Source organism: Thalia democratica, chromosome 3 (genome assembly GCF_965202585.1).
Source record: "Thalia democratica chromosome 3, ktThaDemo2.hap1.1, whole genome shotgun sequence".
Taxonomy (NCBI): domain Eukaryota; kingdom Metazoa; phylum Chordata; class Thaliacea; order Salpida; family Salpidae; genus Thalia; species Thalia democratica.
The window spans coordinates 42,473,547-42,499,214 of NC_139167.1; the positions used below are offsets into that span (position 1 = coordinate 42,473,547).

Genomic DNA, 25,668 nt, shown 5'->3' on the forward strand with positions numbered 1-25,668 from the left:
ATAGTATATAAAATTATTTTTTTTATAGTCTAAGTTTCATTATTTTACATGTGAAACTATCTTATAAACAGACTAAAACTAAAACACAAAATCAACTGAACTAGATTTTATACAGACTAAGACTAACAAAAATTATTAAAAACATTTAAAAAATTGCTCAAAATTTCAGGTTTTTCAAAGTTTTTCTAATGATTTTAGTTAAAAACTCCAGGTTTTTTCTAAAAGAACAAATTTCTAGATTTTTTGGGTTGCTATACATAAACTTTCTAATTCCAGGTTACTCTAGGATTCCAGCACAAATGGCCACATTTTTTCTAAATTTTAATTATATAAAATTTAAATGTTATTAAAAATTAGTAAGTTATTTTACAATAAATAAAATTTTACAAACGTAGGTAATCTAAAAAATCAAGTTTGAAACAAATTTTACTTTTAATTATATTTAATTTTTTCTAAAATTTAATAACATACTTAAGATATAACTACTCAGCTAAAGAATATTTGTTTGTAGAAAAAAAATTAAATACTGAAATTAACTGTAATTTTCAAAATTATATCAAAAGAAATAAGGAAATGTATCAAAACGCAAATTTTTGCATAATTATCTTGAAGCAAGCACAGCTGTTTACTTACAATAAAATAAAATTAAAATTTGAAAGTATTTACTAAAAATCTTAAGTTTGTTTGCACATCTTGTTTTAAAGCTAAAAAATTAAGTACAAATTTATATTTTGTCCTGTAGTTTTGCAATAACTGACTTAAAAAATTATTTATAAACTTGAGAAAAGTTATGGTAATAATAAGATACTCAGATTTTCCTACAAAATAAGGGGTGGGCAACATACAGCCTGTGGGCCGGATCCAGCCCTTGAAATATTAATACCCCTCCAAAGATTTAGGTATTTTAGGTAGGGTCCAGCCCTCGAAAGGTAAAACTGTGGTCCACTAGCATGTAAATCTGACTTTGTAAGCTAATTTTTTCAACTTACACCAGATGTTCTGAGATTTGAAACAAAAAAAGTCTCTAGTACAAGTTACAGGAGATTCGAAACTTAAGTACAGTAAAAAATGATCTTACAGAATAGGATTTTGTCAAAATAAATTGAACTAGTGAGTAATTTTGTGAAATAAATGAAATTTAAGTGGACTGGCCCCAAGGACTAAACTTTTTCATATCTTGACCACCAACTAAAAACCTTGCCCACCCCTATACAAAATACTTAAAGAAAATAATCATACTTGAAGTACTTATGAAAAGTGTGCGATCTGATAAGCCAAGTAGTCAATTTGTAAAACTAAGTGCAAAAGTTATTTCTCCTTATTTATGTAAACTGTTTAACAAATGTGTAGAGTACTGTGTGTTTCCAGAGTCGCTTAAATATGCTGAAGTGGTACCAATTTACAAGTATGGTAAAAAAAGTGATGTTAATAACTATAAACCTATTTCCCTTTTATCTCCTTTTTCAAAAAATTTTGAGTCCTTAGTGTGTAAGAGGTTGAATATTTTTTTGTCAAATGATGTTTTGCATAAAAAGCAGTATGGTATTAGGAAAATAGTAAAACTAAGCTGGCTGTGAATCAGATAATGGATGAGTTGATTGAGGCTGGTGAGAAAAATGTACTTAGTTGTTCTGTCTTTTTAGATTCAGCAAAAGCATTCAATACGGTCAATCATAAAATACTCTTGTCAAAATTAAAAGGTTATTATGTTAAAGGATCTATGTTAAATTTACTACAAAGCTATTTAAAAAACAGAAGCCAATCAACTTTTATAAATAATGTTGTGTCTGAGCGCGAAATTGTGAATGTTGGAATACCGCAAGGTTCTTGTTTGGGTTCTTTGTTGTTTCTTGTGTATATAAATGATATTTTTTTCTACTGAGATTAATATGAGATTGTTTGCTGATGATCTGCTTAAGCTACCAACATAGTGATCCTGCTTGTGTGAAAAGTGTTATTAATGAAAAGCTAAGAAAAGTTGATGTATGGTTGCGTGCTAATAACTTTTTCATTAACTATTCTAAAACTAAATTCTTGCTTTTTAACAATGCGTCTAAAAAATGTGATTTTAAGTAAATATAAATGAATTTAATATTGAACAGAGTGAAAGTATAAAATATTTAGGTTGGGTTTTGGATGGAAAACTGAATTGAAGGGCTCACTTAAGATCTCTCAAGTCAAAGCTGTCTCACAGTTGTTTTTTATTGTCAAAATCAAGGTACTGTTTGGATATTGAGTACACTTAAAATTGTTATTATAGTTTGTTTTATCCTCATATTCAATACTGTATATCTGCTTGGGGTGGTGCTGATGAGTGTTATTTGAAACAAATTGTTAGTATGCAAAAATAGTAGTTAGGTATGTTTGCCTTGATCCTGCTTTGACCCCAACAAACCCACTGCTTGTGAAAACTGGTCTGCTGAAATTAAATGATGTGTTTAAAATGCAAGTTTGTAAATTAATGCTGAATAATATGACTGAATTTGATGTAAGCATAAAAGTTTTACTTTTGCTAGTTCTCTTCACTCACACAACACAAAGTTTTCCAAAAATTAAATTTTATAACTGAAAGACGTAGAACAATACTTGGCCTTAACTCCTTTAGGTATTTGGGTCCAAGGTTTTGCTCTAGTGTCCTAGAAATTAAAAACAAAATAAAAAAGATGAATTTAAAAGCTTTTATAAAAATTTTCTATTAACTTGCTACACTAAAACTGGAGTCTGTTTGTAAAATTACCGTTAAAATTATGTAAAATATGTCTATATATATTTCTTTATTTTCTTATACTTTTGTGCATTTGTGTATAAACTAGATTAATTGTATACTTTGTTTCTTTTTTAAATTTTTTATAAACTAAAGTTAGAATATTTTATATTATATAACTTATATTTATTAAATAAAGGAACATTTCTGTTGAGATTTTGTTTCTAATACTTTGTTATGAGAGAAATAATTTGTCAATTTTTAAATATTGATCAAGATTTGTGTTAACTTATTGCTTGCAATAAATTATATTGTTTCTTTTTTTCTTTTTGTAGTTTGTTGTTTTGTAGTTGTTTGTTTATAATTTATACTGCTTATGGTATTTGCTACTTAAATTTTTAACAGCTAATTGTGGAATTACTGGTAGTGAGATCACAATTGGATTTTTGTTATTGTTGTTTTTTTTCAGAATGTCTGCACCACTTGCCTCGGGATTCAGGATTTTACCACACTATGTGGTTTTTAATGTTGAGATTTTAACCTTGTAAGTGTTTGCCAAACAACGTCTCACCAGGGATTTTTTCAATAAAGGATTAGGATTAGTTTTTATTTTTATCTTGGTTATTTAAAAATAAAAGTTCTGCTTTTTTTATATAGATTAACTTAGTTTTACTTTTTAATTAAAAGGATAAATTTTTCTTGATAAATTTAAAGATAGGGCAGGTGGAATAACACATGATGAGCTCAAACTCACTCACTTGATCTTCAGAAAACGTTTATTGTTGCAGAGGGGAGAGTGAGTTCTGGTGGTTTTCTACCTTAAAAAAAGGGTAATTATTAGGATGATGTTGCACCTATATCAAGCTGAAACTATATTATATTCCATGTCTGTTTTAACTGTAATTTTAAGCTAAAAACTAATATTTTATAAATACAGAAATTAAATTAAAATTGATTATCATAAACTAACAAATAAATATCTTAGTTTCTATCAAACAAATTTAATTCTTACTCCGTATTTATACAGCTTGTTTAAAACAAAGTATCTTTTTAGATTAAACTTGTTAGGCTTAAAACATAGATTTTTAAGCTAAACTTATGGTTTAAAAAGACATGGAGTATAATATAATTTCAGCTTGATATTGGTGCGACATCATCTTAGGTAATTTATTATTACAACTAAAATGAACTAAAAAACTGCTGCTATTGGATAAAATTAATAATATTTTATTTCTAAATACAACATAATAAAGATTTTCTAAAAACATAAAACTATAAGTTTCTTTATTTATGAGTATTCTAACTCAAGCTATTAAATAGTAAAAGTTTATAATATAAATAAAGCTAGTTAAAAAATATACTTGAAAATGTGAGAAGAGAGAAATAAGACATGCTAAAAATAATGTTTTACAACTATTTAATTGTTTGTTTTACTTGAGTGAGTTCTCAAGGCGTAGTTATACATAATGACTTTTTACAGTGCAATGCAAAATAAGTTAGCAGTGTAGGTTGTTTTGTTAGTGTTAGTGATTTCTTTTTTATCTTTTGTTACAAAAATTATTAGAGTGAGTAGTTTTTTTTTTTGTATTTTGATTTCCAAAAAAAATTCTTTAAAAAATCTTAAGATCATATGTTTTTAAATAGTAAGTTAAAAATTCCTACATACGAAAAACAAATGTTATGTAAAATTGTTTTTTTTATCGGTTTTTATTACTTAACTTAAATTGTCCTAGTTTACTAAAATTTATTCTGGTTTAAGTAGAAAAAAGAACAAAACTTCGTTATAATGTACTTAACTAACTAAAAGATGTATGCTTAAAACAAATTAACTTACATTTAGTTTTTATTTTGCTGCGGTTATAAAATCTGATGACAATCCTAAGCAAAAATGTTAATAATATACAATACAGTTTATAAAAGATTATTTTTAATAGTTAGATTAATGACTTTTCTTTACACAAAAACAACATTAAGTATTCATAAAATGTTTTAAATATTTCTTTGTTAAGAATATAAACGTCAATGAAAGAGATTAAAGTTTAGAAAAATAAAAAGTTATTAAATAAAAGTTAGAAAAAGAAAACGTTTAAAAAAAATGTTTTTATATGTGTTTAACTTTTTTTAAACTTTTTAGATACTTTTATTAATTATTTATTTGTTGATGTAAACTTCTTAAGTATGTATTAACAATCTATGTTTAATACTTTAAGTAGTGACTAGTGAAAGAGTTTATGAAAAAAAAAATTTTTCTTAGTTTTATTTTTGTTAAGTCTCACTAAAAATCGTAGTTTTAAAAATTTCTAAATTAATCTTTAGTATAATTAATAACTTCTCATCTAATACAAAACGATATAATTTTTTTTTTTAATTATTTTTTAGACTATCAACAATTTAATTTTACAACTTTTGTTGCATTTTAATGTAAAATTTAATATTAAAATATGTTTTTAACTAATTAAATTATTTTTTTTGCTACAGTATATTAAAGAATGACTTAAGCTACAAAAATCAAACTGATTGTATTCGATAATTTCTGAAAACTTTAATGTTTCATAGTAAGTTTTTAACAACAAAATGATTTTTATTAAAACAATAATACCTTTAAAATAACTCTTTATTAAAGTCTTAAGTTAACTAAACCCGATCAAAAATCAAAGCTCAATAAAATTATCAAACAACTATCGGTCATCTCATTAGATTACAGTTAGAATAATAAAAGTTAAAACGTAATAGACAAAAATTTAGTTATTTTTAATTTCAAACATTTATGTACAACATAATTGTTTAATTACTAAAGCTTAACAAGATTTTATTATTGTCTGTTTAAAGTAAAAATTGTATAAAACAAAATATGTAAAAAGAATAATTATTCCTGGGTCTTGGCCCACTTCTTAACATGACGTTAAACTGTTCTGGTGTATAACTCGATAACCAAAAAGTTTTTTGTACAGCAAGTTCTTGAATCAAACTTTTTGAGCGAATTTTTTTGTCGGTCAATAATATTCTTATAAGCTAAATAAAAAACTGTGTGGTTTTTATGAAATTAAGTAATGAATACGTAGATTACTTATTTTACCAAAGTAGTATAAAATTGTATCTCCTTTTATAACTATTAAATGCATTATTTGGCAGCGTAGTAGAAAGTTTAAGTTTTTATAAGTTTACTGATTGTAGAATAGTAAGGCTTAATCAAACCAATTCGGTATTCAAACCACAAGCCTTCGGTAGACTGAGACCGGTTTTGTCCTGATTAGGACACAACAATACTCATAACCGAAATACATGCACTTATCTATTATTCAAACGGTATATAGGTGCAATCATGAAGCAACCGTTTGCTGGTATTGATCAGTGACGTCAGCGTTGACTTTTGCCGTGCAATGTTTTCATTGATGCAGGTTTTTCGGTTGTGACTGACTGGTGTGTCCTAATCAGGACGAAACCGGTCTCAGTCTAATGAAGGCTTGTGGTCTGACGATCGAATTGGTATGATCAAACCTTATATTAACTTGAGCTTGTCTCACGGCACATGAAAGTCAAGGCTTCGGCTCAGTAGACTTTCGCCAATGTTTTCGTTGATAGAATTTATAGTTTAGTACACGTATGACGTACGTTATATACTTTAAATGAATTACTATCTCTACTAGATAAGAGAATAAGTTTTAACGACACTGCTTTAAAAATAAGTTCAATATTTTATATAATGTTGTGGACTTTTGAAAACTTGTATTTTAAGCATAACTGTTGTAAATAGATTTTTTTAATCTTTAGCTGTTTAAAATCTCATAAATTTTGGCATTGAATTAGACCAAACTATAAACATTACCGTAAAAGTGTAATAAACTATTAAAATACTGCTTGATTTACAAAAGCTCGAATTATGATGACTACTTTGGGCTATAAGCAGAATGTGCGTAAAAATTTTTTTTAAAAAAGCAGTAAAAAATTTAAAACAAGGTTTTAGTTATTAAAGTTTTAGTTAAAAAACTAACTAAAATTAAACTAATTTCATTTGAATATATTAATTGCCAGTATGATTTAGAAGTCAAATATTTTTCAATTCATGTTTGCACTGGGAACCGATAATTTCTAACCCACGATAATTTCTAACCCGATCATTTAGTCATACTAACACTTCCCACCCGTGCACAATTCCCACCCGAATCAAATCCAACTCGACCGATTTCCACCTGAATCAAATCCCATCCGATCAGTTCTCACCCGATTAATTCCCATCTGAATCAACTCCCATTCGATTGATTCCTACCCAAGATGTTTGTTATTTTTGCTAGGATCTTTTTTATGCACGGTGTCATTTTCATACGGGTTTCATTTTTGCACGAAGCGCCACTTTTGGACGAGTATCCACTTTTTCATGACGTCAGTTTGCACAAATAGTTGTTACTGCTTAAAGCAAATTGTTTTTAATTGCTTTAAATGTTTGTTTACTTCTAAGTTAACTTTATAGTCTGTTAAAAGGTTATTGATGATATCTTTTTATCCTTAATTTTTTTAAGCTAAAGATAATTAAATTTTGTTTTATGTATTTAAAACCATTATAAGTTTAAATAGTTAAATACGTAGTATTTTAAATCTTTTTTAAAGTTGTATTGTAAGAAGTTATTTAAACATGTAAATTAATTATTTTTTTTATTTCAGAAAAAGAGTACTTATTTTGCTCTTAAACTCAAGCTATATTAACACATACAGACTTTTTATCAATGTATGATAAATTGTAAATGTATGAACTGTATTATGATAAAATTGTTTAGCAACATACTAATCTATTTCGTATATTTTAATATATTTGTTTATTTTTTGTACATCAAAGTAATTTTAAACAAATTTAGCGTTTATTTTAAATTAAATATAAAACTACAAAATATATAATTTTAAGTATATACATTTTTTAAAATATTCGAATTAAGATGCATTTAAACTAATGTGTTAAATACTTTTAGCTTAAAAGTTTGCCTATTTCTTTCTAATTCCTTGAGTTTTGTTTTGATATTTCAAATTAGAAAATTTTTAACTTGACAACGTCAATCTGCAGCACCCCCTCACAAAAAGACCACGCGACGGCACTGCAGTCAGCTAAAACTAAAGTTGGGAAAAAATATAAGGTCTAATTGATAAAAATTTTAGAAACGAGAGCATGAAAAATATTTTTAATAGAAGCAATTGCAAAGTATCCTACTGTTGTATGGAAAATGTTAAATCATTAATAAGACGTCACAATAAGAAGGTACAAAGTAGAACGAACAATAAGAGATATCAAGACAGTAATGTGTGCAACTGCCGCAGCAAAGACTCCTGCCCGTTAAATAGTAAGTGTTTGCAGGAGAATGTGGTATACAAGGCAACAATTACTACACAACACGAAATTAAGGAGTGCATAGGATATACGGCAAGTCTATTTAAATAGAGATGTTACGCGAATATAGGTGACATAAAAATGAAAAACAAAGGAACAGAAGTATCTAAGTACTTTTGCAAATTGAAAAACAATGACATATGCTACGAACTTGAATTTAACATTATGCATAAGACTGGGGAATTAAATAATATAAATAAGATCTATAAAACATGTAACCTAGAAATTTTTTAAATTGCACTTCCTAATAAAAAACGAAATTTAAATAAAATGAACTTTTTTTCACCTGCCCGCACTTTAGAAAACTTTGTTTTTGCTTTTTAATTTTTACCGTACTTTTACTTGTTCAATGACATTTCGATTTGTGTTGCTATAAGCTATTTTTGCTATAAGTATCTAAATCTATATACAACATATTAATATTTGTAAGTATAAAGAACTTTGATTATCTATGATTTTTTATTTTTGTTTGCTATAAAAACAATGTTAAATCAGCGTATTGATTTTTATAAATTTTATTTTATTAATTGTTTTACACTTTTTATCGAATTACCCATCGTCATCATTTATTTTTACTTTTCAGACCAGAAGATCCCACTTTTGGGTGAAACATCGTTGTCTTTTTGTAAATTAAATTATTACTATAATTTAAATTTAAGTGAAAATTTTTAGGAAGTTTGTTAGACGAATGATAACCCTTGTACTTTTTGTATAATTAAACAAGTCTGTTAAAGTGTTTATATCTAAAAAATAAGATTTCCCACTAAACAAAACAAAAGTATCTAAGTTTGCTTGAAATTAATTAGAAATTCATTAACTAAAAAGGTCTGTGCAAGTTGTAGAAAAATTTTTGCAAGTTTTTAAGCTTAAAGTAGAAAAATTACTGACTATAAAATAGTAATAGATGAGTCAACAACTGTACAACGCTGGAGCTAGACTTTCAGCATACAATCGAGACTGTTGTATGAAGATCTTTGTATCTGAAAATTACATTTTCAACAGTTTAACTTCTAAAATTTACTCGCGTTAAACACATATTCTAGTTACATAAATGACAAGAAGATATAACTTAAACGTAGTAATAACAGTTTAGTTTAGGAATTTAACAAAGCAAAATTAAAACTAAAATTAAAACAATCTAGTAAATCTTATTTAATCATAAAAAAAAATTTGATATAAGCAGGTTTATATAAAGAAAAATTCAATATAAGGAGAGTAATTTAGATTATAAAAAGGAAAGTATATAGATTGTTAAAATTTTATGTCAGTTAAAAATGTATAAATATTAAGTTTTAGTTATAACAAAGAAAACTATACTTTTATTTAAGAACAATTTTGTTAAGATCAATTTGTTTGTAAAATAAATACTGAAAAAGGTAATCTAAAAAGTAACAAATTTTTAGTGATCGGGTTAGAAGCGATCAGATTAGAAATGATTGCGTTAGAAATGATCAGGTTAGATATAATCGGGTTAGAAATGATCGGCTTAGAAGTAATTGGGATAGAAATGATCGGGTTAGATATGATTTGGTTAGTTATGATCGGGATAAAAATGATCGTGGGTTAGAAATGATAGTAAACCGTTTGCACTAACGAATTCATTTTTTCTTAAACTTAGTATAATTTTTTTGTTGGCATACACTTGGTCGAAAGGCAAAACTTACAAGAAATTTGAGGAAAAATACTTTTTCAGTCACAATGCTGAAGTATAATCTGAAAATGTTTGATCTTGATCTTTAGATTATATTCCAGCTTTGTGACAGAAAAAGTTTTTCTCTTCAAAGTTTTTGTAAGTTTTGCCTATTGACCTTGTTTACGTTAACAAAAAAATTGTTAAACAAGTATAAAAAATTTACAACACATCACAATTAAAAATTTATAACGTTGCAAAATTCATTCATTCTAGTTTTATAAAACATAAAAGTAGTTTTAATTACAAAAAAAAAAGAAATTTATTTTGCATAAGGGAAGTTTAAAACACAAAAAAAATGTTCAACAAATATATGTTTAATCTCCTTCATTAGATTAATAAAAAAAGCTCAAGTACCTATACTTATATAAAAAAAAAATTTAATTTTGTTTAATGCTTTAGAACACAAAAGTTAAAAAAAATTTTAACTAAAAAGTGAAATAATAAAGCAACAGTGTTTGAGAATTTTTTACCTAGTTTTAAGTCTCTGCTTATATAGCGAGTCATTGACAATTGCTACCGAGATCGTCTAAAACTACGTTGTAAGGAGGTTTTCAAACGCGATCTGGAGAGCTTGAATATCAGCGAGGGTTACTTTGGCTAGAAAAGCATTTTATGCAATTTAAAAGAAATGTCCTCACTTTAGATCCAATTATTTTCCTTATCTTTAAAGCTAACTTAGACTTTTTTTAATTCTAAAGAATGCTCCTTTGTCTCTAATTTGAAAAAATCCATTGGATTAAGGTTTGAATTTAGTAGTGAGGCCCTTTTAAAAATTAAACGTTTTTTTAATATTTTTTTACTTATTTTAGTTTTTCTTAAAAGATAAAATAAAACTTTTTTTTTTAACTTACTTATTAAACTAAGTTTTTATGATGGAAATTTTTTTTTTCAAAGATATCTCCAAATAAAATTTTCCAAAATATTCAAATTTATCATGGATTTTCTGCAAAAATATAATATTTTTCAAATAATTTTTGTTATCAATATTCTTATTTAACTAATTTTTATACTAAGAAAAAATTATTTTTTTCAAATTTTCTTTATTATATGACCTATGCAATTTTTACATAAATTTACATAATTCGAGAGATTTCTGGCTCAAGTGCAATGAATTTATGCAAAACTTGTATAGGTCAAATAATAATTAAAAAAAAAATAAAAATCAATATTTTCTTAATATAAAACTTAGTTAAATAAGAATATTTATAGTATAAATTATTTAAAAAATATTATACTTTTGCAGTAAAGCCATGATAAATTTGAATATTTTGGAAAATTTATTTAGGTATATTTAAAAGAAAATAAAGGAATAAAAATATTTCCTTCATAAAAACTTAGTTTAGTAAATTAAAAAATCAAAAAAATAAATTTTTATTTTATTTTTAGAGAAAAGCTAAGATAAGTAAAAATGTTAAAAAAAACATTTAATTTTTAAAGGGGCCCAACTACTAAATGGATTTTTTTAAATTAAAGACAAAGGAGCGTTCTCTAGAATAATAAAACAAATCTAAGTTAGCTTTAAACATAAGGAAAATAATTGGATCTAAAGCTTGGACATTTTTTTTAAATTACAAAAAAAATCTATTCGAGCCAAAGTAAACCTCGTGAATATCAGCCTTTATAAATTAGATATGCTTGCAAATTACCACGACAAATGGCAATCTACTATATTCAAAAGACTAAAAGAAAAGGATGCAGAAAAAGATGGGAATCAAGTTGAACTTTATTTTATTTATACATCTTTTTTTTTCATCCATTGCTTCACTGTTTTTATAATACTGTTTTAAATCTTGTGTTAGCCGTACATAAAACGTTTTTTATATGCACAATACGCATAGTCAATTTTAGCTGATAGCGAGGTTATTATATGATTATAAGTTTAATTAATTTTTTTTTTCGAGAAAAACCTTTTTTAACTATAATTTTATTCTAATCGTTCAATATAATTTTTAAAACTAATTTTTGTTTTGTTCATAACGAAACAAAAACAATTTTGTAAAATATAAATAAACTAAAACTAAAAAATCAGTAATGAACAGTTTGAATAAAATATCCGTTTACTTCAATTATCAATTAATTATCTTACTTATTATAAAACAAATAAATATACAAAATAAGTTTTTAAATTTATAAATAAAACTGAAGTAATCAATGTTATCCAGTTTTACAAAACTTAGTTTTTTATAATACACTTAATAAACACTTAATTTTAAGTACAATAGTTTAACATAGTAGTTTTTAGAAATAGTGTAACAATAAAATTAATATAACTTTCATATCTAAAATATTTTTTAGTTTTTTAAAACTTAGGAATTTCTTAAAACCAAAACAAAAGATAAAAGCTATTAAAAGTTAATAAAAAAAAAGTTGATTCTTGCGGCAAAAACAATAGTAATATAAACAATAACCACTAACCTAAAAGTATTTAGTTTTAGAGACTTATCATTATTAACTTTTAGCGCATTAATGCGATCAATATCCTTAAAACTCTTGGAATACAAAACATACTTACTTTCAATAGAAATCTCGTACATTACAAGATTAATTTTTATGTTAGTGTTTTCAGGGAAAGTTTAAGCTTTATAATCAATCTCTACAAATAGTAATACAATTTTTTGTAATTATCAACAAAATTGCATCATATACGTCAATAGACGACATTAATATTAATTTTGTATTGGTAAAATTTCAGGAACTTTCGCTCAGGTTTTCTGCAAGAGTTTGCAGATAAACCCAAGTTAACTATCCGCATAAAGTCTTAATATTTATTTTCCTGTGTATGCATGCAGTATTCTACTGTAGAAGTATACACGACATTGACCGTGTTAAATTTATAGGAAAATTCTACCTCCCACCAACAATTTCTTCGTCGCATTTGAAAATTTAGGTGGCAACAAAATACTAAACGTACTGGTTATACTACTAAATGTACAAAACTCTAAAAACGAAACCATTTTTTGTCGGTCATGTTATGAGCGACGAGCGCATTCCAAAAGCTTTGCTATAGAGTGGTTTGTTCGCTAACACCAGTAACATTCGTCGACCAGCTAAGTAGTTTAGGTACTTCTAAGTTGTAGGAGTTTATTTCTAAGATTGAATCTTTTTAAAAACGCAAACATTTTGTTTTTACTTTAATAGGTAAACAAAAACTTTTTAAATACCTTATTCTAATTTGCTTTTAAAATGATGAGTTTTTATAATTTTTTCATTTATTATTTTTTTTCTGGATGTGTCTTAAAAAATGTCTTTTTTTTGCACTACACTGTTGTCTGCATGCACCATAAAGAAAAAAAATATAATTAATGCGTTTGCAGTACTAAAAGTTTTTTAATTTAAGTGTTAAATATAGAGTAAGTAATATTTAAAAAAAACATGTCTTAAAATTAAAACTTTTAAGTAAATACAAATAGATAAAATAATAAAATATAACAAAAAGAAAACTAAATTTGAATAGTGTAATGGCTTATTGTTGTACGTCGTGCAGCCAAGAATGTAGTCGTAATTGTTAACATAATTGTTTAAAATGTAGTCATAATTGTTTAAAATTGTTCAAAAAGCAAAAAATTTAACCATTATTTTTAAAAAAATAATAAAGAAAAGATTTTTTGCTGATACAGCAAATATGCAAACTAGACTGGACTTAAAGTATATAGGCCCTTAGTATTTATTATCTTTTACTTGAACTATAGTTTTAGGTTATAATTTATTACTTTTTATTCGACTACTGCAAGTTGTAACTAAAATATAATAATAAAAAAATGCAAGTTTGATTAATGTGTAAATAATCGTTTAAAAGAATATACCACATACTATTTTCCACTAGTCTATGACATTTTGATTTAAAATTTTTACAGTCAAAAGCGCTGTAAGTGTCTAAAAAATTAAGCTAATGAGCTACATTTGGTAAATATAATGTTTTCAAAAAAACGTGTCTACAATTTGTAATTATAGTATATTACTTATAGTACCCTATTGAGAAACTTTCTTTCTTTAAACAACAACTTAATTGAAATGAGAAAGAGTTTCAGAAATTGTTTAAAATACATCATACTAATTTTAGTGTATTGTGTTGTAACTATTTAAAGCAGTAACCAGCTCTTTTTTAATTGTATTCACTCTATTAAAGTTTTTAATTTGTTTAGTATAATGAACACAGGCTTACATGTTGCTTATTTGTATTTTGTCTAATTTTTTTTAAGGTCTTGTTTTTTCATATTTATAAGTTTGATATATAGCCAATTAATAACTGATTTTTTACATTTTTTAAACTTATGATTTCAGACTTATAATTTTATATTTAAGTGTTTATAGTTTGAAACTGCTAAAATTGATCATAAAAAATGTATGGAGGAGTTAACGGGTAAGTTTATTTTTCTTGGATCAACATAATATTTAGATATCATCTATAAATATTTTAAAATGTTTTAGTTATAAAACACATTTATATAACTTTTACATTAATTAATATTTATTAACTTAACAACAGAATTTTTTTAAATTGATTTAGTTAGGAGTGCTTCTATGCAACTAAGTAGTTGCAGTAGCAAATAAAATGTAGTTGAAATAAAGGAAACAATGTTAAAACAAAATTTCAAGCAGCGTATGTAAATGTTTTTTAATTTTTTCATAACTTTAAGGCTTCTCAAAACAATAAATAGTTAATTTAAAATATAATATAACAAATATAAATAATTAAATAATTATATTGCAATATGATCTACTAAAAAAAGTTGATAGTTGAAAGTTAGCTTTTAATAATTTGTGCTTTAGATAAAACTTTTACTATAAAAAAAACTTACTTGCTAAAAATCTTTATAATAGTTTAGAAACAGTTGAATGATATTTCAAAGTTTTTGTCCCCAATTTAATTATTAAAGTCAGTTCTATTTTTTGAGTAGCATTTACTATTGTATAACACTAAAATTAAGTTGATTTTTCATTAGTGATATAATATATTATCTTTATACAAAAATTTTAAAAGCACTTAGAATATAAGTTAAATCAAAACTTTAAAGCTTTAGTAATGAAACATTAAATTAAACTTGGTTACACATTTTATGTTAAATTTATAAATCTTAATTTTGATTTTTTTAAATAAATAGAGGAGGAAGTGGATCTGAAATTGTAATTATGAATGAAAATGGGAAAATTTTAGCTTTTGAAACTGGACTTGACACCAATGTTTGGGTTTGTTTAAAGCTTTTATAAAATAAAATTTATGATAAGGGATGTTGTTTGTGTTTAGTAGTGAATATTTTAACTTAATTCATGTATTTAAATATCCTAAAAATAGATAATCTGTTATAAATTTTTTGTGGGACAATATATTTATGATTGATTTTTATATTCAACTAATTAGTTATGTTTTTAATAAACAGACCAGCTTTATTTTAGTTTTACAAACCTATGAATACAATTTTTTCATAGTCTTTTTCTCTGAAATTTCTATATTGGCTAAAAGTCTTTTTATTTTGAATTAGAAACCTCAAATTTACAGAAATTTTGCCTTGGAATAGTTATTTTTGTCCTGGTCAAGACATTAAAAGGTATCCATGGTGTACGACTCAATAACCAAAAGGTTCTTCGTGCACCAGGTTTTAGGACCAAATATTTTGAGCGCTTTTATTTTCGTCGTTTAATAAACTATAGTTATAAAAAATTGAATGAATAATTTTAAAAATATAATTAAAATATAAAAGTATTATAACTATAAACATTGAAACTATGTTTTTTGTTAATTTTTGAAAATAAAAATCTTTTGACTGATTTTCTAGTTTGATGATATAAAAAGTACTGGTTGCTTAGCTATATATCTAAAAGTTAGACTAAAAAAATAACTGATACATCCCTACGCTATTATTGTTTTTCTGTGAACTGTTTTGATTTGTTTAGAGTCTTTATTCAGTGTGTGCAATACATTGTGTATAACATTTCAAACTTTGATAATTTTAAGCTTATGTATATTGTTTTCAAAAATAATTTTTTACCATTATAACCTTCATTAGATTGACTTTCTGGTATGTTTAAATTTTTTATCAATTTCAAATTATTATTTAGATATGGCCAAAATAAGTTCATTTATTTTCAAACATTTAAAAAAAGGCTTTTTAAAAAGATTATTTTTGTATTATATAAAAAAAAATAATTCAATTTTATTCATATCATAAGTTTTTGAAATAAATCTTCTGGTTAGTTTTAATTTCTTCAATATCAAATTATTTTTTAGATAAAGCCCCTTAAATAACCTAAGATTTGAATTTTTAAAATTTGAATTTTTTGGTAACTATTATCATTATTGTAAGATTGTAATTGTAATATCCTAGTTTTATAATGAAGATATACCATAAATACGATGATATCTGAAGCACTGGTATAATTTTTTATTCAAATCATGAACTGAACTGAATTTAAAAGACTTTTTTTATAGATATGTAATTGATCTAGAATTTTTTTAGCAAATCGATGAAATAGAAGTATGTAGAAGAATTGATGAAATGGTTTCTAAAGCAAAAAAGTCAATTGGTATAGATAGATGTATAAAGCTTAAATCCTTGGTTTGTTATTCGAACATATTTACATATAATATTTTCAAAGTAGATGTTTTATGATTGAGTTATAACTTAGCATAAATTTAAAGCATAACTTAAATCATAAGTTTTTCTGTTATAAAACGGTAAAATATTGCCACTCATATCTATCTTAATATCTCTTGATTAAATTTTTCCTAATATACATAGTTCAAGTACTGGAAACTGACTAACTTTATATATAACCTTTAGAGTTATGTATATTGATATTTATCTAAATTATTATTATTCATTGACAGTAAATCTTGTTTAACAAAAATAAAATATAATCACAAGAAATACATGAAACTTGTTTACGATTGAATATCTTTTAATGGATGAAATCTAATATTTTGAATGTCCTGCCTGTAAGCAGTGCTGAAAGAGGCCTTACTAGCAAATATATATTAGTAAAAGAGTCATGCACAAGTGATAATTGAGTTAATGAATAGAGAATATAGTTTAGGATTTACATAGTTAAATGTTGGAGAAATAAAAAATTGGTCATCTACTACATTAGATTCTTGTATTGAGTTGCTGCTATTCATCTGCTACAGTGTCTTGTATCAAGTTGTCACTATTTATCTACTGAATATTCTTGTATTGAATTCTAATTCTTTGTTTCAGTTTTCTTTGTTGATAAATCTAGGGTGGGTGTATAAGTTTTTAGCTATCATTAAATGTTCAAAAAATACTTGTTAATAAAGATTCTATCTAAACAAGCTCCTTGGAATAAACAGTATTGACAAAAAATTGCACAGTACTTGATTTATTCAACTGACATACATTTCTTTATGTTAAAAAATTAACACAGTTCTATGGAATTCTAAAAAGGATAAATACTTCATAAAGAATAGCAGGTAAAAAAGCTTAATATGAGTATGATATATAATTCACTATATATATAAAATTCACTAATGTAAATATAAATATATAAATACAATCTATAGAATGACAGTAGTAACATTTGAGAACAGTAAGCAATATGTAAGGTCATCAGATTTTTCGTTTAAAAGTAGAAACAAAAGGCATAACAATAGTAGCGAAATCAAACTTAAAACTACTCTTTTAAGATATATTCGGGACTTAAAAGAAAGGAATGAATATTTTACTAGTTATTAGGAATATTTAACAGACAAAAATTAAATTTAACAAAAAACACAGCTGTACTCTTTGTAATTTGGAAAAACTATAAATTTCAATGTTAAACCCAAATTTAGATTAAAATTAAAAATAAAAATCTGATTGCTACAATTTTTAACTGTTATATTAGATAGTTTTGAAAGTTTATGCAAAGTTACTTTATCTACTTATAAACTGATTAATCAATGGTATAACAATGCTTGAAAGTTTAACCTTGATTTAAGAGAGTTTTGACGTATGTTTTATGTTACTATCTTTTTAATAAATTTAAAAGTCCAGGTTATGGCTGTGCTGATTTTTGCTGTTTTACGCACTACTACTTTTATCGACTTATTTATTATGTTTATTTACTCTATTTATTTTTGGGTTTTTAACTTTAACCAACAATAAGCTCGATTACTATTTTTATTAGTATTTTCATTTTATTTTTACATTTTAAAGTATTATAACACATTAAATCAAACACATCAAAGTTTAACAATTTAATTTCATTTAGTCCTTTGTCTTTGATTTGATTTTATTTCATTTTTTTTTAAATTTAGTTTTTGCGAGTTTAAACTAGAGATACTAATAAAATTTACTATTTTAAAAACTTTTCAAATTTTCAAAGCCAGGCATTTTAAAACAAAGTTTACTTTAAAACTTGATTTATAATTACGTCATAATATACTTTTTTAAAACTTTTTATATGCAAGAAAATTTTGAATTAATTCAGTTCTAATACAATTGCCTACTGAAGACGAATTTTTTTGAAAGTACTTTCGGCAATGTAACGAGAACTTATAATTTGGAAGATTTTTTTGTAAAATAAAAAATATTTTTTATTTAAAATGATTTTGATAAAGACAAAAAAATCACGAAGAACAACACACAACCAAGAAAAGATTTGAGATACTTGAAATTATAATATTCTTACTGTAGTTAAATGAATAAATATATTTATAAATTTAGTAATCATCAAATAGCATAAACAGTGTTTTAGTTTATAATAAGTCCAATAAAAACAATTTTTATATGTGCTTTAGTTTTAAATAATTTTAAAGAGTTATTTTTTAAAGGGTCTTTCGCTTAGTGGAGCAGAACAAGTACAAAAAGCAAGCAAAATAGAGAAACTAATGTTATCAGATTTTCCTCATGTGACAGAGCGTGTTGTGATCAAAGGAGATACCATGGGGTCAATTGCCACTGCAATAGAAAATCGTAAACTGTTTTAATTTGTCATATTAGTACAAAAAATAACTGATTAGTAGCATCAGGAGCAAAATTTTTATAGTCGTAAAAAAATTGTTAAAAATATATGAAACGTTTAGATAACTTAATTTTGTATTACTATGAAAGTTTGTAAAGTATTTTTGTTAGGTACTGGCATGGTGTTAATATCAGGCACAGGATCAAATTGTGAGCTTGTTTTAAAAGATGGGTCCACTAAAAGATGCGGGGGTTGGGGTCATGTTATTGGGGATCAGGGAAGTGCTTATTGGATTTCTATGCTTGCCATAAAATATGTTTTTGATCATGATGATGGCTTGTTAGTTGCTCCTTATAAGCCTGAAGTTTGCCGCCAACTTATTTTTGAATTTTTTGAAGTGAGTGTTTATTATTACCATTCAGATTAAAAAAAAAGATAAGTAATCACATTAGAAGTTATAAAGTATTTTAGTTTAAAATAATTTTTGAAAACACACTATAGGCTTGATTTTTAAAATAAATAAAGATCTATACTTCATAAAAGGTGAACAAATACATTTTTGTTTTTATTAAAAATAAGTATAAAAACTATATGAAGTATAGTGCTCAATCTATTTTAAAACATTAAAGAGCTTAATAAATATAAGTTTATTCAAAACAAGCTTTCTGACATAGTGTTGAATAATTTTCTAATATTTTCTTTAAAAATTTTTTTAAATCTAGTATTAAGTTTTACTATGTTACAATTTCGAACCCTTAAAAGATTAAACCAACAAAAGCTGTAAAATTACAATGTGACCCACTTTATTTGATTAAAGGGCTTCTATGCTCATTGGGATTGATTGTTTAACGAAGTCTTTTTTGACAGCTTATTTCGTATTTGTTTGACTAAACTTTCACACGTTTAATTAAATTAAGAAAGTTTAATTGGTAAAAAACGCATTAGTTAGATAAAGTTGATCATATTAAAAATTTATTAAAATATTATCCTATATGTAGAGTTTTTAACTTAACTTGTAAAATTGATTACCTTTCTGTAAATTATGATAAATTCTATTTTAAATAAGGTCTAAGAGTTTAAAGTTCTTTTTAATGTTTTACTCTTTTTAAAATCTATTTTTCAAGATAGAGGACCGAATGCAGCTACTTGATGTGATGTACACAAACTTTAAAAAGAAAAAAATAGCTAGTTTTTGTAAACATCTTTCACAAAAAGGTAATTTTAATTAAAACTTAGAATTTCTTTTAAAGACAGTTTTCAGTACTTTTTCAAAAAAACTTTAAATGTTTTAATCATTATTTCAGTGGGCTTTTGCCTGTTAAAAATAAAGATGTATTACTTAATTGATAGGCTGTGATGAACTAAATGATGCTTTATGCAAGCATATATTTACCCAAGCTGGACAAGTTCTTGCGGATCACGTGACGGCATTGTCTTCTTTTGTTCAAACCGAGGTATAATACAAGATTTTTTATTTAAAGCTGTTTATTTCTTAAACCCATAGCTTTTTGAAATTAAACATGAAAATGATCAAGTAAAATAGGAATACAAAGTTGCTCAGTCTAGGAAATTTTTGGCAATATGCGACAAAACAAACTTAAATACTAAAACAAAGTGTAGCTGTAATTTATTATTTTCATCATAAAATTTAGATAGTAGTATTAGTGAAAATTGAATAATTTATTTACTACCAGGTTTTATCGAGAAAATAATTCCGACCTTGTCAAGTATAATAAAATATTAAACTGCACTTAACAATTTTGCTTATCTATATTTTAATTTAAAACTTATTAATGAAATTCCTTTCATAAAATTTATGTCAGTTTATAAAGTTTTTGCAATAACAAAAAAAATACTTATTTTAGATTACAAAAATACTCGTATTTATAATATAGATATTTTTCCTTTTATTTACATTTCATTACTGAACGTTATGTTTATTTGTGAACATTAGGTCAAATAAATTCTTTAATTTGTTTATTTTTTAAATTTTTCTTAACCCATGATATTATTATACTAAAAGGAACGCCTCTTTAACAGTAAATATTTGTACATATTAAATATTTGTTTGATCATATCATATTTATCTTATAACAATCTTTGTTTAATTTTAAATTTTCTACTAGCTTTTCTCATTATAAATTACTATGTAAACTGATATATTAAGAACTATAACAGATATATTCAACTTTTTATTTTGTTAGAATGTTTAAACTTTTTATAAATAAACTTTTGTGTAATATTATTTGTTAGAAATAAGTTTTGATAAAAATTGTAATAAAATATTTTCATCATTTAAAGTAAAATTATTTTTTATGTTCTCCTTTTTACAATAAATTCCGCAACAAACTAAACGAAATGTAATTTATAATTCAGTATTATTTTACAAATTTAAATTTAGGACAAAAAACAAGAAGTATTAAAAGTCGTATGTGTCGGATCAGTTTGGAAAAGTTTACATCTTCTAAAAAAAGGTATTTTTTAGCGTTTATAAGTTGTATGTCTTTTTTATTACCTTATCAAAAAAATTATAGTAAAATTTTTAAAGTTCACCGCAAAAAATTAATTTAAATCAAAAACTAGTATAAAAAAACTTGATACTAATCTATCAAATCATCATTTCAAATAGACAAATTTGTAACTGACAAATTCAACTGCATCGTTTCAACCTTAATGTGTTGTTAGTATTTTTTATGATTATATAAAACTTTATTATATTATTTTACTCAATTAAACATTTAAGAGATTTTAAACTGAAATAGCTTATATATTTGAATAAAGTTAAGCTATAGTTGTAACTCTAATCATAGAAGTGTATTTTTATAAATAGATCGCTTATAAAATGAAAACTAATTTGATTATACTATAACTCGAAGAGATATTAAATTGATTAGCACTTAGTTTGAAAAATATTTGTAAAAGTTATTATTAAATAATAATATTTATTTGATACCTTATTAGTTTAGAAACTCTTAAAAAATTATTTTTATAACAAACAAGTTAAGACATAATAAAACAAAATTTCTTTCACTAATTCTAAAAAAGGATCTACTAAAAATAAAAAGATATTTGAAAATTGTACTCAATAATAAACACTATCATTATAATAATTATTCAAAGTTTTTGTAGTTTGGGTCTCAGCATATTTAAAAGGCTATTTTTAGTTATGTAATTAACTAAAAATTATTTAATGTAATTAGATTAACGACCGTAATTAATTGAGCTGTTCTACTTTCACAATAAAAACATCGTGAAACTAAACTTACTTTGATATTCTAGTAAATAGTTAATTAAACAAAAATACTTTTTATTCTGATAAGTTTTATATTCATGAAAAATTATACGTAGTTAATATAGACTTAGTTAAAGTATATATAATTTAATATAAGCAATTTGATAATTGAGGTCGTTATTTATAAATATCATAAACATTTCTCTAATCATAAATAAAAAAGTTTATAAATTATATGCAAAAGTAGACAAGTTATTTTTATACACCTGGTCTAAATTGAATCATTAAAGCAGTTATGTGACAAATAAAATTTGGACAATTAGAATTTCAACAGTTCAATTTTTTTTTAAGGGCCACAACTCAAAAATTTTAACATATTTGAAAAAAAAAAAAAAAGTGTGTGTAGGTATAACTACTACCTACAAAAAATTTAACAATTTTTTTTTTCATACGAAGTATTTTAAAGTATACTAGAAATTACTACATTTTAAAACCTTTTCTAGATAATATTTATAAAATTTAAAGAAAAAAAGCGTTTGTACGTATCAATTAGACCTACATAAGCTTTTTTTTAAGTATATATTACTTTTTGAGTTGTAGCTCTTTAACAAAAGTTTAAGAATTTAAGTTGTCAGAACTTGAGTAGTAGAAATAGAGAAAATAAGCAATGTTTTAAAGTAAATGTACTAATAAAATGGTTGCAAAAATTTTAACCAGCTTAGAGCAACATGTAGTAAAACAAAAACAAACATTTAGAATAGCACTATTAGCATTCTGGCATCTCTGTCAATAGGTATGTTTAAAAAGTTTCTAATCATTAAGAATATTGAAATTTGCGTCTTCATTTATTGTTTTGTAAATTATTTATATTAGTTTATACTATTATAGGAAGGTTTTTATACGTATTTATATATCATTTGCAACTTATTATATAAAGATAACTCATTTTATTTTATTTCACAAAGCTTTTCAAAACCATACTAGTTTCATTTTCAAGTGGTAAATGTTAAATGAATTTGCAAAAAGTTTTTGGTTAGTAAAACATTTAAAAACATAAATTTAAATTATGACGTATGAATAGATTCAAATAGATACAAACTTTAGAGTTTAGCAAGTAAAACTAAAGTAAAGATATGTTAATTAATAAATTGTTAATAATTCTGCTTTTCCATTTAATGCTATTTGCGTATTTAACTTGAGTCGTTCTTCCTCAATCAATATTGATTCCAGGCTGTAGAGTTCGATTTGTTTACATCGTTTCAAACTTTAAAGTTTTGAACTATGTTAGAGTTTTGACAATGTGTGCAATTAATTTATGTGTGCAGTTAAATTAGTTTGTTTTATTATACAAATATTTTGCGTACACGACAGTTCAAATCTAAAAAAATTAATTCTGAAATTTCAATTTTTGATAATTCCGAGTTATACTTTTCTTTTTTTTTTAGTTTATTCGGCAAACTAAATTTTTCTCAAAGAGCCCTTTAGTGCTTGTAAGAAACTAAAAAAATTGATGAATATGTTTTTAAAGTCATAGAAAGTGAATTATTACCTTAAAGTTAAAGCTAAGTAACTAAAATGGCAATAAAATATTAAGCCATAGTTATAAAAAAACACGGACTATAAATCTGGAGCTTTAAGAATAAAAATTAGTTAATCTTGGTTAAAAATTTCAAAATAATTGGTCAATATAATATCAGGTTGCTCCCTATTTATTTTGTCTGACGTGTTGCCACTAGTACTGTTCATAATTTACATATTTTATATAAATATAATATGTAAATATTTTAGTAACTATAATTATAAAGCTGTATTTATTTAACTTGAAGTTGTTAAAACAACTTATTGGTTTCAAACTAAATAAATAGTTAATCATTGCAAATTTTCAACAAGTATTTATAAATTTTTTAGGATTTGATGAAAGTCTTCGAAAAGGAATGGTAGAAAAAAATACAAATTGTAAATTTAAAAAAGTTGAGTTGGTTGAATTAACAATCACAAGTGCTGTGGGTGCTTGCTTATTAGCTACTAATTTACCCCAAAACTTCACAGAAAATTCAAAACTACTTCATATTTTTCATGTTTAATTTTTTCTTTATCTTATTTGTAAAACATTTAAAAAATTTTAAACTGTAATGCACTACTTCATTTTAGTATAAAAGCTTCACGAAAACCTACCTACACCAGAAAATATATTATAAAAATATAAAAATATTTAAAAGGTGCTTTTTAACATGTTTGCTAAAAATTAAGCATTTTAAAATTTAGTAAACGCAATTTTTTTTTCTTCATTAATATATGATATAAGTATAAAAGTATGTAAGTTTAGTAACCGCTGGATTGAAAAAATTACATCCTCCTATTACTTCTCTGTATAAAAAACAGAGTCAGTTGGTATTTAATTTGATACTTTATGGCAACTATGATTTTAAATGTACTATGCAAATTTTTACCTTTAAAATTGCATTGCCGTAACGTAAATTTTACTTTACTTTTTTTAAATTGTAATTATGAAACTGTACAATTTTTCAAGTCACAATCACAATAGTTTGTTATATTATAATAATATTTTAGATCCTAAAATCGTCTTTTTAATGTTAAACCTTAGTAACTTTTTGTTATTATCTCCTACTATTTTTGTATAAACACTATGCTATAATTAATCTTCGGTTACTATTTTCAGCTACCAAGTTTTGTTTTTAAAATATCGATAATGACTTTTTAAGAGCTTGCTTAAGAGATAACTATTTCTTTTTAGTTAAGCTTAGTATGCATACTTTGTATTTAAAGCTTAATTTTTTGTTATAGTTGAACTTTTTTAATACAGCTTTATGTATAACATCTTATACTTAGAAATACAGTTTTAGCTCATTATTAGTCTAATAAAGCATTTTCACCCAAAAAGTTGTATATTAATTGTGATTGGGTATTTTTTTTACTAAAATACCAAGATTCGAAATTTTATGTTTAAAATAATTAATCTTTGTTTACAAGTAATATCGTTTTTGAATTAACTGTTCTAAATTATTTATTTTACCTTTTTGTTTTAAAGTTTTTCTTCGTTAAATCATTTATTGCAGAAATATTTCAGCCAAGTCTTTTCAACACGAAATCTTCGTATAACAGAATGAAACAAAAGTAAGATTTAAACAAAACATTTAAAAGTTTAGGCAGAGAAAATGACGTTATAATTAAAACATGTTCTGTTAAATGCTTTGTTTAAGCTATGCACCGAATAAAAACTATAAACTTTTATCACCAAAATTTATATAAGCAATTATATAAGGTTAGATTATTTAGAATTTTTACTTTTTATACCATTCATTAAGTGTAGCATATAATTTGAATAAAATTACGAGGTATACTGCTACTTTCATTAAGTCTATTTTGTGATAGAGAAAAAATAAAGCAAACAAGGTTTACGAATTTTACTTTGCGTTTTGTATCGCAAGAACACATCATCTTCAAAAAAACTTTGCATTTTTTTTATCACTCTTGTTTTAAACTTGATGCTTGTTTAGATAAACTGTTTTTAATCAACAATTTTAATTCTAAACTGTTCTGGATACATTGCATATTTGAAAATTTTTATTCTTGAAATTTAATAAAAATAACAATTTTAAAAGTACTTGTGTTATTAAACTGAGGTACGTTTCTCTGAGTTAAACTAATGACACAGTTTCACAGAGCGTTTACAAGCTGTCTTATTAGTTTAGAAGAGAAACGTATGTCATTTCTATAAAACAAGTACTTTGCAAATTGTTGTTATT

General features: G+C 24.4%; 1 protein-coding gene across 2 annotated transcripts; it reads left to right on the top strand.

The window, feature by feature from the left end:
• Positions 1-14,049: 14,049 nt before the first annotated feature.
• LOC145831566 (N-acetyl-D-glucosamine kinase-like) lies at positions 14,050-24,681 on the top strand. 2 transcript variants are annotated; one of them, XM_082938862.1, is made up of 10 exons: positions 14,121-14,131; positions 14,874-14,958; positions 15,269-15,365; positions 16,227-16,325; positions 18,539-18,680; positions 18,840-19,066; positions 19,794-19,884; positions 20,020-20,123; positions 21,071-21,143; positions 23,810-24,681. In XM_082938862.1, the coding sequence occupies exons 3-10, from the start codon at positions 15,324-15,326 to the stop codon at positions 23,983-23,985; spliced, it is 954 nt and encodes a 317-aa protein (XP_082794988.1). In that variant the 5' UTR covers positions 14,121-14,131; positions 14,874-14,958; positions 15,269-15,323; the 3' UTR covers positions 23,986-24,681. The 2 variants fall into 2 exon arrangements, with proteins under 2 accessions (XP_082794987.1, XP_082794988.1); XM_082938861.1 differs by lacking the exon at positions 15,269-15,365 and having other exon boundaries at positions 14,050-14,131; positions 23,810-24,677.
• Positions 24,682-25,668: the final 987 nt, after the last annotated feature.

Bases quoted from the DNA above. Each gene is read 5' to 3' on its own strand.
- LOC145831566 (XM_082938861.1), top strand. From the start codon at position 14,112: ATGTATGGAGGAGTTAACGG. The intron at 14,132-14,873 runs GTAAGTTTATTT...TTAAATAAATAG, and splicing joins ATGTATGGAGGAGTTAACGG to AGGAGGAAGTGGATCTGAAA. The intron at 16,326-18,538 runs GTTTGTTATTCG...TATTTTTTAAAG, and splicing joins GTATAAAGCTTAAATCCTTG to GGTCTTTCGCTTAGTGGAGC.